Here is a 13414-nt window from a genome sequence, read left to right as displayed (position 1 = left end):
TCTTTGGGAGGAAAAATTATTGATGCCAGCAGGAATTTTTAATGCAGTTCTGTTTATTTATAAATGACATAAAAGGTATTTTCTTTTTCTTTGAACTATAAAGAATCAAACAATAAGAAATAATTTATTTGCTTCTAGCCTATGGTTTGATGGTTCTTCATATGAATTAAAGATGCAGTCATAAGCAAGGCTGTGATGATTGCTGCTCTCCTTCACAGGAGATTTATTTTTTAATTTGGACATTCACCAGATGCAAATGCATCTCTTTGCATACTGCAGACCACTTTGACACTGCAAAGCTGATCAATTTAGCTCACCCATTTAAAAAGGCACAGCATCACTGATCAGTGAGATCCTGAACCTGCCTACAGCCTAGAACCATCATGATGAAGGCCAAATGTGTCTTGGGACTGTTGTCCTCAAGTGCTCCATTTCCTTAGCAGACAAACTGGACCTTTCCAGAGCCCGCAGAGAACTGGAAGAGCTTTGGCCTTTTTGTGCATGATGACAATAAAGTGTCTCAGGCCATCTGTTAGAGTACATCTGTAATACAGCAGACATACACCCTGTTGTAGAGCCAGGGAGTCCAAGCAGAGGATGCTTACATGTGTATGTATCCCATCACTGGCCTCTCTTGCAGGGGGAAAACTTATCTCCCTCTTGTCCACCACTGGCTGTGAGGGATGAGAACTTTGTGAACAACAGAAGTCATTTGATGCATACTATCAGCTTTTCAACCCCAAGTGAGAGGTATCAGATGGTACCAGCTTCCAGATGCAGACATGCTTGCCTCAGTCACACTCCCATGCAGCACAGTTGAGAATGTGGAGCAGGTGTGGCAGAGGGACAGTAACGAACAGCTCAGACCATAAATTTATGTTGCTGCAAAACAGCAACGTGGGGGTGCAGGTTTGTTCTCTCTGTAGGGATTTCAGGGTGGCTGATGACCACACAGCACTCAGAAATATTGCTGTTTGCAATACACAGGCAGAACGTGCTTAGTGTTGGTTCTATTCCTCCCCTTTCCTAGGCAGATTCTTCTGGCTGCATCCTACAGTCCTTCTTCAGAGGTCTTTTGGCAACCTTGTCTCCTTTCTCCTCTCCTATAAAGGTGTATCTCCAGTTTGAGAATGTTGCCATACATAATACGACTTTCCTCACAGTGGTTTTATGTATCTGCCCAGACAAAGCAGTGTGGTACCGCAATGATTTCTATTTTGTGCAAAATGATTCTAGTAACATCAGAAGCTGTCTGTAGTTCAATTCTGGTTCAAAGAATGGTGAGACAAGCTTTTAGGCAAAACATTATCAGCCATTTTACCATCCCTCTAGGAGCATCCTGTGTCGGGGTGAGGGTTTGGTTCTTTATTCATGGAAGGTGAAATCAGTCCTAACACAGAGGGCTGGTGAGCATCTTCAAAGACCTCATCATTGATGGCAGTCTCATAAGCAGGTGGTGGAGTGAGTGGCTCCAGTGGTTCAAACCTTTCTTCAACATCTTTCTCCTCATGGATGTCCGAAACAAACCGCTGCAGTCTTGGGGGCATCACCAGCTGCAGCTGTGTCCTGGGGCCCGTGTCTGTCTCAGAGTTGTGCATTGGTCCCTGGAGACCCTCCACCATCACCTCTTGCTGGGCGGAGGATTCAATGACGACGTTGTATGGGGGAGGCTCGCTCAGCGGCGAGGGCACGGAGCCTGGGTTGGATGTAATTGTCCATATTGGTGGAGCTGACATGGTCATCACCTCCTCATAGGTGGGCGCTTCGTAGGCAGCATTCACCCTGTGCCAGAGAGCAATGTCACATACACATTATTTTATTGTGTACTCTATGTTTATAGTACAGATCATGGACTACAGGGACCATGCTACAAGCAACAAATAGGACTGAGGCAGGATCTCTCACATGGTACTGCTATACAGGATATTCTACCCCTGGATCAGCTCACTTCTCCAGCCAACTGAATGTCTTTCTTACTGGTTTAGAAAATAGCTCATCTGACCACTTTTCCTACACTCCCCAGAGTTAGTGTAGCTACCCACACAGTTCAGTTTCTAGGCTTGACCTGGTGTTTTCCTACAGTTAAAATTCATCACTAAGGATTGCTAACTACTAGCTATCTCATGGAATAAAACAGGACATATTTTTTTTAATATATTAGCTCAATGTCCATCCATTTTTAAGAAGTGGAGAAAAGTAACTACTTTAGTTTAGTTTAAACAAGGATTAATTATTCCGTGTTTAAAAGAACTATCTGCAAAGAAAAAAATGTTACTTTGGAGACATTTTCTTTTTCAGGTCTTATTTTTAAATAAAAGAATACTAGTTTTCTTCAAGTATCCCCTCAAACTAGCAGGGCCCAATATAGACTTCTTTTTTAATATAGTCTTTCTAAAAATAAACATTGTATTTGGGAACATCAAGTAATTTATGCAGATGGATAACGATTATTTGGATTATACAATGAAGCAAGGCTACAAATAAAGTTAACCTCTTCAATGACAGTAGGAAAACTGGGGTTAAATTAGGCAATGCTGAGAATCTGCAAATGAACATGAAGCCAAAAAGAGGTAGTAGTATTCAGAGTCTCTAAAAATTAGGGGGTTTGTTAATGTCAAGTAGGAATTTTAAGAGTGGAAACACACCCAGTTACAGGTTTCTCCTAAAGTTTGCCAAGAAACAGTTGTTCTAGAGATAAGGTTTATAGAGCTAACCCTAAAGAAGATTTGGTATTGCTTCAACATTTTTTCTTTTTCCTTGTCTGACTCACTGTTTGGCAAGCCTCGATTACTCAAAGAAAAATAAAATGGGCCTGGATCAGTTTAACATTGGCAAGTTTTAGCAGATCAGTTCCCAGGGGGAAGAAAATACGTATTATAAAAGGTACAGGATATACATGGCATTGACATCTGCAACCTCCACGTCAATAATGAGGGAAAAAGATCTGAGAAGAACTTTTGTCTTTTGGAACAGAGTCTGCGTTTGGTGCCTCAAGGACGGGCAGCAAAAGAGTGTTTAAAATGGTCATGAGTGAGGTGGGAGAGTTAAAGAGGAGTAACCAGGTTGCTGCTTACCCAGCTTGGCTTTGCCTGTTTGGAGGCATTTCATTTGCGTCATGACGGTGTTGATTCTTCAGGTAACACTCGACAAACACACTCAGCAAATAGCCGACCAGGCACACTCCCCCTACCCCGAGGAAGAAATAGCCTACTGGGTTGATGTTAGAGGAGATGGCCAGCATGGTGACCCCGATGAGAAGAGCAGCGGTGAACAGAAGCAGCAATGTTTGGCGGATGTTCTTCCAGCGTGTCTCTAACAACATGGCAGAAGGGATGGTGGTAGCAGGCACTTGAGAACAGATGGGCACTTAAAGGGACAGACATCTGTGGAAGATGAAACAGGTTTTCCAACATGAAACATGAGCATATTAAACACATTTCTAAGTATTGTGACCAAAGTAAAAACATACACACTCAAGTACAAGCATGTACATCGTAAGCCTGGGAAATCTGTGCACACCAATGTAAACACATTAGAATTTCCTATGTGCGTGCATATTGAATAGCTGGAATACTTGGACACAGTTGCAAAACTTAAAACACACAAGTAGACCATCAGCACTTATTACAAAACATACCTAAAAAGGTCTGGCTTAACAGGGAGGCAGATTGAGGCTACTGCGAAAGCAAGACACAGAATAACTTTAAGGGTTAATTCTAGGACATTTGTGCCTCGCATAATCAACATTCAAACACTCATTCAAATCCCGGAAGAAAAGCAACACTATTTAATAGACCTGTCTGCCCTGTTAAACTGAGCATCTTACTTCAATGTAGCACTGGAGCAGTAATGTAACTTTAGGTTCTGGATGTAGCTAGGATATGTGTGTTTTTGTAAAATGTAGGTGTTTATTTCAGTTTTTGCCTGTATTCTCGGTTCTTTCTCTGTTGGTGTGCTTTTTATTTTCTTTGCTACGTTCTCAGGCACGAGAGCCTTTCCTGTCCCCCATTCCAAACCCCATTTCTGTGAAAGCGACAGCAGTTGTCACTGTGTGCAGTCAATACGGAAGGAATACCAAGAATCTGTGGCATTCAAGAATACCATAATTAAAGAGCTGTCTTGCAAGTGTTATACCAGCCTACATCTATCCCACTGTTTTGGTGAAGACCTCTTTGAAAGAAAAAAGCATGAAACATGGGCGTATTTTTATGAATAAGCATCTCCAAACAAATAAACAGTTTTATATAGCTCCATGTTATATTGTGTGCTTTCCCCTTATTACAGCAACAATAGTTAAATGTATATAAGCAAAGGAAACACATATTTTTAGCATTTACTTACCAGAAGGAGGTTTTGGTAGGTACGAGCAGTCATGTTTTAACTTCTCTCTTCATCACAAGGAAAAATGTCCACTGCTGCTTCCTGTTCTGACCCGAAGATAGAACACCAGTTAAAACTCTCCCTTCCTCCTTTTGAGATTTTTTGGTAGGGAAACTATGAAGATTTCTTTTGAAAATAAAAGTCAGAAATTAGTGAATATGGGAAGATACCAACTGATGGGAAGATCCCATTGTACAAGTTTTGCAAGGGAAAGTAGAATCTCTGTTTTCCAGGTTCTGAATCCAAAGCGGTTTCTAGACGATCACACACCTTCTACTCTTGCAGCTCTTCTCGGTCTGTCCCACAAAAGCAGGAAACTCATTAGGAAAGAGGGCGGAGTGAGCAGTGGGGGAGTGCTTACCTGTGTCGAATCTCTTTGGTCTGCTTCACTTCAATGAGAGAAACTGCCCTGAAAATTCTGGGTTTTTCCCCACGTAGCAAAAGAATCTTGATCTCTGCCTCACGAAGCAGGAACAACTGCCTGCCCAGCCCACATCACATGGCCCACACATAAATCTATTTATGACTTCTGTAAAATGTAAATTCATATATTTGTCCTGATCGAGTCCTGTTTCTCAAATGTTGTTTTTTGCCCTCTTTGATTTTACAAACAAAAGGGAAAAAGAGGGGGGGAAAGAGGTTATTATTTCACATAGTTAAATGTGAAGTTAGTTTTAACATGAGTTAAAAACGTTTTTGTTCCCTGATTTATCTGGGAATGGAATGAGAGGTAATGATAAGCAAGGTACTGAATTACTTCTGTTATCTGAACCTTTAGTGTGTGTCTGAAAACTAGAATGGAATGGAATGGAATGGAATGGAATAGAATAGAATAGAATAGAATAGAATAGAATAGAATAGAATAGAATAGAATAGAATAATTTCAGTTGGAAGAGACCTACACTTTCTCTAACTCCTCACCTGCTTCAGGGCTGACCAGAAACTAAAGCATGTTATTAAGGGCATTGTCCTCTTAAACACTGACATGCTTGGGGTACTGGCCACCTCTCTAGGAAGCCTGTTCCAGTGTCTGACCACCATCTAGGTAAAGAAATGTTTCCTGATGACCTCTGACACAGTTTTGAACGATCTCCACTTGTCCTACCACTGGATCCCTGGGAGAAGGGATCAGAACCTCCCTCTCCCTTACCCTCCTCAGGGAGCTGCAGAAACCAAGGGGGTCACCTCACAGCCTCCCTTTTTCCCAGTGCTCTCAACTGCTCCTCCCAGGACACACCTTCCAGCCCCTTCACCAGCTTTGCTGCCCTCCTCTGCACACATTCAAAGACTCTCCCACCCCTCTGAAATGGTGGGGCCCAGAACTGCTTCCAGCACTCCGGGTGAGGCTGCACCAACACTCCCACGAGTCCTTCTCTATTCACAAATTGCAAGTCTAGGAGGGCATCTTTCTTAGTCTCTGAGTGAGAGAGACTAAGTATCTGTGACAAAAAGTTACCTCCTACAAACTTCAGGAATTTCCTGGATTTGCTCATCTAAGCTATTTGTTGTTCCGAGGTCATGTCTGGGAAATTGGAATATTCCATAAGGGTAAGGGCTGCTGATTCAGAGATTTCTCTTAAATGCCTATAGAAAAACTCACCAGTGCTTACGTCACTGTAAGTTCTTGAATACTATAGGATGAATTATCTCCAGGAGCAGGGTGCAGCTCATGGTGGTCTGTAACAGGAAGATGCCCTACAGCTAAATGTTTATTAATAGTACTTAGTTTGGAAGTTTGGGCCAACAAGAATTGCATGAGGTTCAACAAAGATAAATGTTAAGTCCTGCAAGGATGGAATAATCCCAAGCAGCAATACAGGCTGGGGCCAGACTGACTGGAATGCAGCTCTGCTGAAATAAGCTTGATGGACATGATGAAAGGGAAACTCAACAGGAGTCAGCAGTGCACCCTTGAAGCAATGCAGGCAAGCTGTGTCCTGGGGTGCATCAGTAAGAGGGTAATGAACAGATCAAGGAGTGGGATTATTCTGAGCAGCACTTGTTAGGACACACATGAAATATTGTGTACAGTTTTAGTCCCTCCAGTTTGGATGTGGTCTGAAAAATAGGATGTGGTCTGGTGAATGCCTTGAGGGTTGAAGAACACTGACAGCTTAAGAGGCTGGATTAGTGGAGTGGAGTGGAGTGGAGTGGGAGTGGGAGTGGGAGTGGGAGAGGGAGAGGGAGAGGGAGAGGGAGAGGGAGAGGGAGAGGGAGAGGGAGAGGGAGAGGGAGAGGAGAGGAGAGGAGAGGAGAGGAGAGGAGAGGAGAGGAGAGGAGAGGAGAGGAGAGGAGAGGAGAGGAGAGGAGAGGAGAGGAGAGGAGAGGAGAGGAGAGGAGAGGAGAGGAGAGGAGAGGAGAGGAGAGGAGAGGAGAGGAGAGGAGAGGAGAGGAGAGGAGAGGAGAGGAGAGGAGAGGAGAGGAGAGGAGAGGAGATTTGGGCAGGTGGTGAATGTCTATGCAGTTTTCCAATAGTAGTAGGTAGTTACAGAGAGGAGGGAGGGAGTTTTCATGAGGGTACATGGTGACAGGATAAGAGGCAACAGGAAAAAGGGTAAGTGCCTCTAGATATAAGAAAAACAGCCTTTAATGTGAAAACAGCAACATGCTATTACTTGCCTAGAGAAATGGAGGAATCCTCTTTGCTGGAAATATTCAAGACACGGCTGAGTCCAGGGCCCACCTCTCAGTAAGAGGTTGGACCAGATCATCTGCCCTTCCAGCCTAGACTTGTCAATGTTTCTATGTTTTGAATATTTTCTCCTTATAATTGCCTTTATGGCTGCTGACAGATAAAGGACCTTTAGCTTTGATTGTTATCCATTCTTTGCTTTTAAGAGAATTCTTTCGAAGATGGCAGACTTAACACCCACATAAAAGGGAGAAGGTCAGGATTCTGGTGTGTAGTATGTCATTTTGCAAGGATATTATTTAGATGGAAAATATGATTTCCATTTTGGGTTGCCTGGTGTTGAGAACTCCATAACTGCTAAGGAAGATTTGAGAAAACTGTTTTGACAGCCTCTTTACACAGTCATCGTGATTGACCCATGGTAGAATCTGCATGTGACAGTACAAACAGCAACTACTTTCCAACCAGTGTAGCTGGTGGTTGTTAGAACCATTCCTCAGAGATAAAAGATTTATATCCTGCTGATTTGAGGAGGTGATTAAAATTATCCTCTTGCCTGTTCTCCATTTCCTTGTGTCTTCCTTGCAGTGACTCAATCCTCAGGTGATCTCTTGCTCAACCAGCCCAGCTGTCTCAGTGGGAAAGTATTTACCTTTTTCCAAAGTGAATTTAGTGGGCTTAATCTCATCCCTAAAGTATCATCTAACCATTAGTTCCCCATTAAAGGGAAGCAATAGGAATGCATAGCCAGAGTGGTGGAGGAGAGGGGAGGAAGAGTGGGAATACTTTCCAGGATTGTAGTGGCTGTCATTTGATTGATTTGGCCCAAACTATTGGAGCAGAAGGAAATCTTCCTGCTTTGATGGAGTAAGCCCCACAGAAAGATGTAGAAAGAATCTAACACCCATTTTTTTTACTCAGCAAAGCCTGTTAGATATGGATTACCAGCTCAGCTTGATGACTTTAAACAACTCCCAGCTCTGGTATGTACACTGTCTACTGTCCAAAGGCCTCAACAATTTGACCATTGTTGAATCCCCCTTGTAAGTGCCTACAAAAGGTACTTCAGCTCTGTGGAGGGAGCTGAGGCATTTTGCTTATCTGCACATTCTCCTGTGGGGAGTAGGCACTGCTTTGGAGCTAGATATTTTTGCTAACTTAGTAGAAAATCAGAAAAGTGAAAAAAAATGTTCATTATTTGCTGGAGAACTACTTCTGTGATTGGAAATGCTGTGTTTGATTTGTGTATAGATAGAAAGATATTGGTTTTGCTGAAAATCTGTACAGTAGTTTTGATTGGTGCACCATTTTTTAAAATAGTCTTGGACATAGTTATGAAATATTGGGATGAAAGAGGCTAGAAATGGGAGGTCTTGGTGTTGAATTGGTTGTTGCTTGTATTGATTGTATCAGTTTGTTTCTGTTAAAGTTCAGAGTTCAATAACTCCTGGAGATTTTACCCATGCAATTCGTGGATGACTGTGCAGAATCTTTAGGAATTATTATTATTCATTTACAAGCACGCATAAACAAACATTATTTTATGATGCAGCTGTGAGTACATATTTATGAATGTGATACATACTGCTTTGTGAGTCTAAGGATACAAAGCAGGATGAATTTCTATGAACTAACCTTTGCAATATGTTTTCTAGCAGAAAAGTGCTTCTACGTGAGGCTTTTTAGCATTTCTGAAGAACTTCAGACATTTTTGTCTGTCTACTGTTTTGGTTCCCTCCACAATCTGGTTCAGACTGTCACTGGGATCCATAACAAAGAAAAATTGATCACACAGCTGCATCAAGAAGTTTTTGGTGATTAAAAGGCACAGAAAATGCAGTGGGGCTTGGGTAAGGCCTGAGAGATATCACTCTGCAGGGTTTGTTAAACCAGGTGTTGAAGCCTGGGAGAGTAAACAAGGACATTAATCCTGCCATGCTAAACTGTCTCCCTTTCATGCACAGTAGAGATTTTTTTCTTTCTTACAGAAAACTTTCTGTTCTCTGTTGTTCAGTCATACTGTGGGAACCTTAATTTAACAGTATATTTCTTTAGTTAGGACTGTGAATTTCCTTTTTTAAAAAAATTCTTTGTTTTTCCCGCATCTCGTTGTCAGCCTCTAGGAAGCATTTCACCTTTCCCCTGTTTCATCTCGCTATCTACTCAACCTTCTGCCCAGACTGCTACTAATTAACTTAGTACCCACAGTAAGCTCAGTTATCAGCTTGGTATGCAGAGAAGCTTGCTTTATTCCTGAGGGCTTGTGACGTGCACACCACGACACGATTAATCTGACCGTAATCGCTAAGTCTATTCTTCCCCATAACCTCATCCTGGAGCAATTTCTGAGAACCTGAGCAAGTACTGGGGACAAAGTGTCATTGAACCACTTTTTCCAGTCTTGTCTGCCTCTCCTTTTTTCCCCCAGGTTTTGCATAGTCACTTTTGTGACTTGGCAAATTGCATCACGTTGCATTTTATCTAGAGATCATGGGGCAGTCATGAGCCCTGGTTGATGTTTCTGGTCAATTTTATGCAGGAGAAAGCAAAACCCCAAGGAAAGCAGAATGCCTATACCTGGATATTCAAAATATGTGTGTAACTTTGGGAAAACTATTTATATTTGACCTGCCAGAGCCTTATGGTCATACATTTCTTAGGAACTGACAATCTCTGTTTTCTTCCAGCTTATTCCAGTTCTTACAGGACAATGGTTGGAAGTTATATGTGTAGTCACTGTGTGGCAGATTTTTTTGGCATGACTGTCTTCTATCTGCAGTAGCCTTTCTCTGTAGATCAGGGCTGAGATGTGGTCACAGAAGGACTGATATTACACAAAGAGCTTCTACTGATGCTTTTAATTCCTCAGCTGTATGAAGGATGCCTGGAAAACATAAATGTACAGAGATTGAGTCAGAGACACTTGCTATGTTGTGCAGAACTAAAGGATTTCTCTTTTCTGAAAGTGGGGAATCACATTCAAGATGTGAAATATTTTCAGGGCTGTCTGCACACCTAAAGTTCCTAAGTATTTAAAATTAACAAAGCAGCACCTCCTTCTCCTGCAAGGAGAGGAACAGAAAAATAGCAAGCATTTTCCAAGATGCTATGAGGGGTTTTATATCCTCTTAGAGACTTTTAAATTCACAAACATCATGTTTTGCTTTTTGTCTGGGAAAAAAAGGAAAGTGAAGGCTAGAAGCTTCCTCATCTTTTTATTCGCAGTTCTCCTTAGGGCAAACACTAAATTTGTGAGGTTTCATTAGCATTGGTAAAACTTTCTGCAGCTGATTTAGTTTAATGATAGGGCCAAGCTTGGTCTAAATTATTTACTTTTTTTGCTGGAAGACTTTCTTCACTTGTGTAGAATGTCTGCACACTGCAGTACTTCTGCTGAGATGTTGCTGTATGTGGGGTGTAAACTAGCTGTATGCACTCCTCTGAAGGAATCCACTCTGGTGACTGAAATGCTACTAAATGGGACGCTACAGTGACCTCTCATCTTTTGCTAATTTAGAGCTCCTAATGTGGATCAGACAGAGGAAGAGATGGCCATGACTAAATGTGAAGGAGGGCAGTTAAGATCCTACTGCCAGAATATGGTGAAAGAATCACATGGAATACTGTGGAAATTTCCATACTGTGGAAAGAGCAAATGAGCAGAAAGAAATAGTTGTAAGATGAACCTAAGGACTCAGTTGAGAATAGTTAAAAGAGCACAGGAAGATGATTTGCTGTCATTCTAGACTGTACTAGCTGTCTCTGGAAAGAAGAGAAAAATCAGATCTCTGTATGCTGAGCAGCTTTATTATGGAACATTCCTTTTCTCCAGACATAATTTCACCATTCTAAAATAAGAAACTTTTCAGCTGAAGGACATGAGATGCAGTGAGAAAAGTTAATGTGTAATTGCCACAGAGTTTCTGTTCCTTATCTTCCTCGCTGGTTCTAGCAACATATTCCTGCTGCTTATGTTGCCAAACCTGTTATACACTGGAGCCCTCCCTGATATGGTCTGAATGGCTAACAGGGCATAAACAAGTAAAAAGGAAAAAAGTGCTATTTTCTCTTGTGTTATTACACTGACAGTCACAGAAACATGCAGGAAGTGCCAATAAGGCCACAGGAGAGGAGAAAGGACCTCATGGCCTATTTCTGTTTTAAAAAAAAGGGGATGCCCTTTTCCTTTCAACAGCACTAGATGGTTTTGCTAGGGAACCACACCTGAAATATTTGGGAATTACCACCCAACAGAAAATACAGCCTGCTTGGGTTGGAATTCAGCAACTGTGCAACTTGCTGTAGACTAAAATGTAATAGACGTGGGAAGAGGAGAAAGAGGTTGAAGTGCCTGTTCCAGAATGTAGATTCCTGAGCAGGAATTCAGCATCATTTCCTGTCACTGGTGGGACCCACAGTGTCTCTCCATAAGGTGGTCCTCCATTCCTATTGTATAACATTGCACTTTCTTCAAATTCTTTTAGTAAATAGTGGGGTGGAAGAATGGAGAAAATGTTGCCAGACATAGAAATCACTTGACTATTTTATTGATGAGTTGTGCTCTGGAGAAGGAGAGGACACTGCTTTTATTGGTACTGGCCCCTTTCTGAGTGCTGTGCTTTGTAGCAAGCCAAGAACAGAATCCCACATGCTTCCTGATGCTTGTTCTCAGCCTAAGGTGCTCAGAGTCTAAAGCAAGTCTTACAAAGCCACAGCATAATTCAGCTATGGAAGACCAGAGATAGATAACTTAGTATGAAAAGAAACGCAAAGAAAAGAAAAGAAAAGAAAAATGAGTAAAATCTATTTTAGTAAAGATAGGTTTTTCCTGAAAACTAGGTGTGTAACTGGGATCCTTTTTTTTTTTCTTCTTCATTAGATATTCTCCACTCAAAGGCAACACTGTTTCAGCCTAGTTTAACCGCTAGTTTTCACTGCACTTTGCCCCAGCCATGTGCCATAAAGGCAGCACACCTCAGAGGAAACTCAATCTGGTTCCTTTTTCTGCCTCAGGAAAAATGGGTGTTATATTTCAGTTACATCCCTGCAAACAGGCATCCACAGGGGTCAGTGAAAGAGCAAATATGTTCTTTTATGAAAGCAAATAGTCACATGAACTGAAAAGAACGTAGTTTTTATCTTGGCATGGTTCCTCAGTCCGAGCTGCCAGTCTGTTTAGTGATACAGACAGATTTTGTCCAGTTCTGGCATGGATTTGCATTCCTAATGGACACTGCCAAATTAGCAAGAGCACATCATAATGCATTTCTGGTATGTGCCATTCTCATGCCTTGTAGTGTTGCAGTTTGTATGGCATCTGCATTGTCATTCTGGTACATTCTAGAATGTCATTGTGACGATGTTTCGGATGTCTGTTCCTGTGGGGGCCAACGACTGTTTCCAAGGTCAGCCACCAGCTGCAGGGACAGTCTCATAAAAGCACCACACCACATCACTGCCAGTCCAGCCTGCTCCTGGACTCCTGCTCATTTTCACAGTAAATGAGCACTGTGAAAGCATTACACCACCTTTTGCTTTCTCCTGAGGTGGCAGCAGTAGTGATATTGCAACTCCTACTGTTTGTGAAGGGGAACTCTACCTTATCAGGGCTTCTGTAGCTGAGAGATAGCTTTCCTCTTCACTGCAGGCAACAAAAAAACAGGACACTCAATGTGTGGAATCAACTGTGTATCTAGTTGAACTGACGGCTTTGAGAATTTATTAATGGTGATGACTGTGCAAGTTTGCTTGTTCCACATTGTATCTGTTTCATGGGAAAGCTTGGACTGGTTGCAAAGGGTCTTTCTGTGAAGATGAGAAGATTGCCATTGAAGGGAAAATTTCAGGGGAGAGTGGTCATAGTTTGTGGACATTTGTGTTGAAGTGAAGTCATATTTGATGCCGAAGATGATCCTTGTGATAGTGCCTCTGTTTCTTGAGAAGAGTTGTTAAGTTTACTGGCTATTGGCAACCTCTGATTCATAGAACTGTTCTGTGAAATCCCTTGCAGATGATGAAAGATGTCAGAGTGATTCATGAGAAGGTGTTAACTATTTTAAAAGCTCCCATTGACACTTGGGGCATGAGAGATCACAGTCTTGGCTGAAAAGATTTCTTTGACTATATTGAAAGTACTGATGAGGTATATATTCTTGTCGACTGCCTCCTCTGTTCCTCTCTGCTTCCTCCAAATATTGTCTTGCTTGATTAAAAAAAAAAAGAGAGAATAGTCTTTCATCAAAATCACCATCCTTTACTTCTCACATCTGAGTGTGTGGCAGTATGTGACACCCAGAGCTCTGACAGGTCTACACCTACTTGAGATCCATTGATATTGACAAAGTCCCTGGGTCCCATTAATGCTGATGAAGTTTCCAAGTTTCTGATATATGGCAGTGGTGT

General features: G+C 41.9%; 1 protein-coding gene across 7 annotated transcripts; it reads right to left on the bottom strand.

Moving 5' to 3' along the window:
* Positions 1-33: 33 nt before the first annotated feature.
* TMEM139 (transmembrane protein 139) lies at positions 34-4863 on the bottom strand. Of its 7 annotated transcripts, none has more exons than XM_083884888.1 (4): positions 4742-4863; positions 4342-4427; positions 3075-3383; positions 34-1782 (listed from the first exon to the last, which is right to left on the bottom strand). In XM_083884888.1, the coding sequence occupies exons 3-4, from the start codon at positions 3320-3322 to the stop codon at positions 1329-1331; spliced, it is 702 nt and encodes a 233-aa protein (XP_083741014.1). In that variant the 5' UTR covers positions 3323-3383; positions 4342-4427; positions 4742-4863; the 3' UTR covers positions 34-1328. The 7 variants fall into 7 exon arrangements, with proteins under 7 accessions (XP_083741014.1, XP_083741016.1, XP_083741012.1 ...); XM_083884890.1 differs by having other exon boundaries at positions 4342-4422; positions 4742-4856; XM_083884886.1 differs by lacking the exon at positions 4742-4863 and adding an exon at positions 4555-4705.
* Positions 4864-13414: the final 8551 nt, after the last annotated feature.

The sequence above is a fragment of the Zosterops lateralis genome, assembly GCF_965231275.1.
Source record: "Zosterops lateralis genome assembly, chromosome: 2".
Taxonomy (NCBI): domain Eukaryota; kingdom Metazoa; phylum Chordata; class Aves; order Passeriformes; family Zosteropidae; genus Zosterops; species Zosterops lateralis.
Note: the sequence above shows the minus strand (reverse complement) of the source record. Positions and strands in the feature narration are given on the sequence as shown.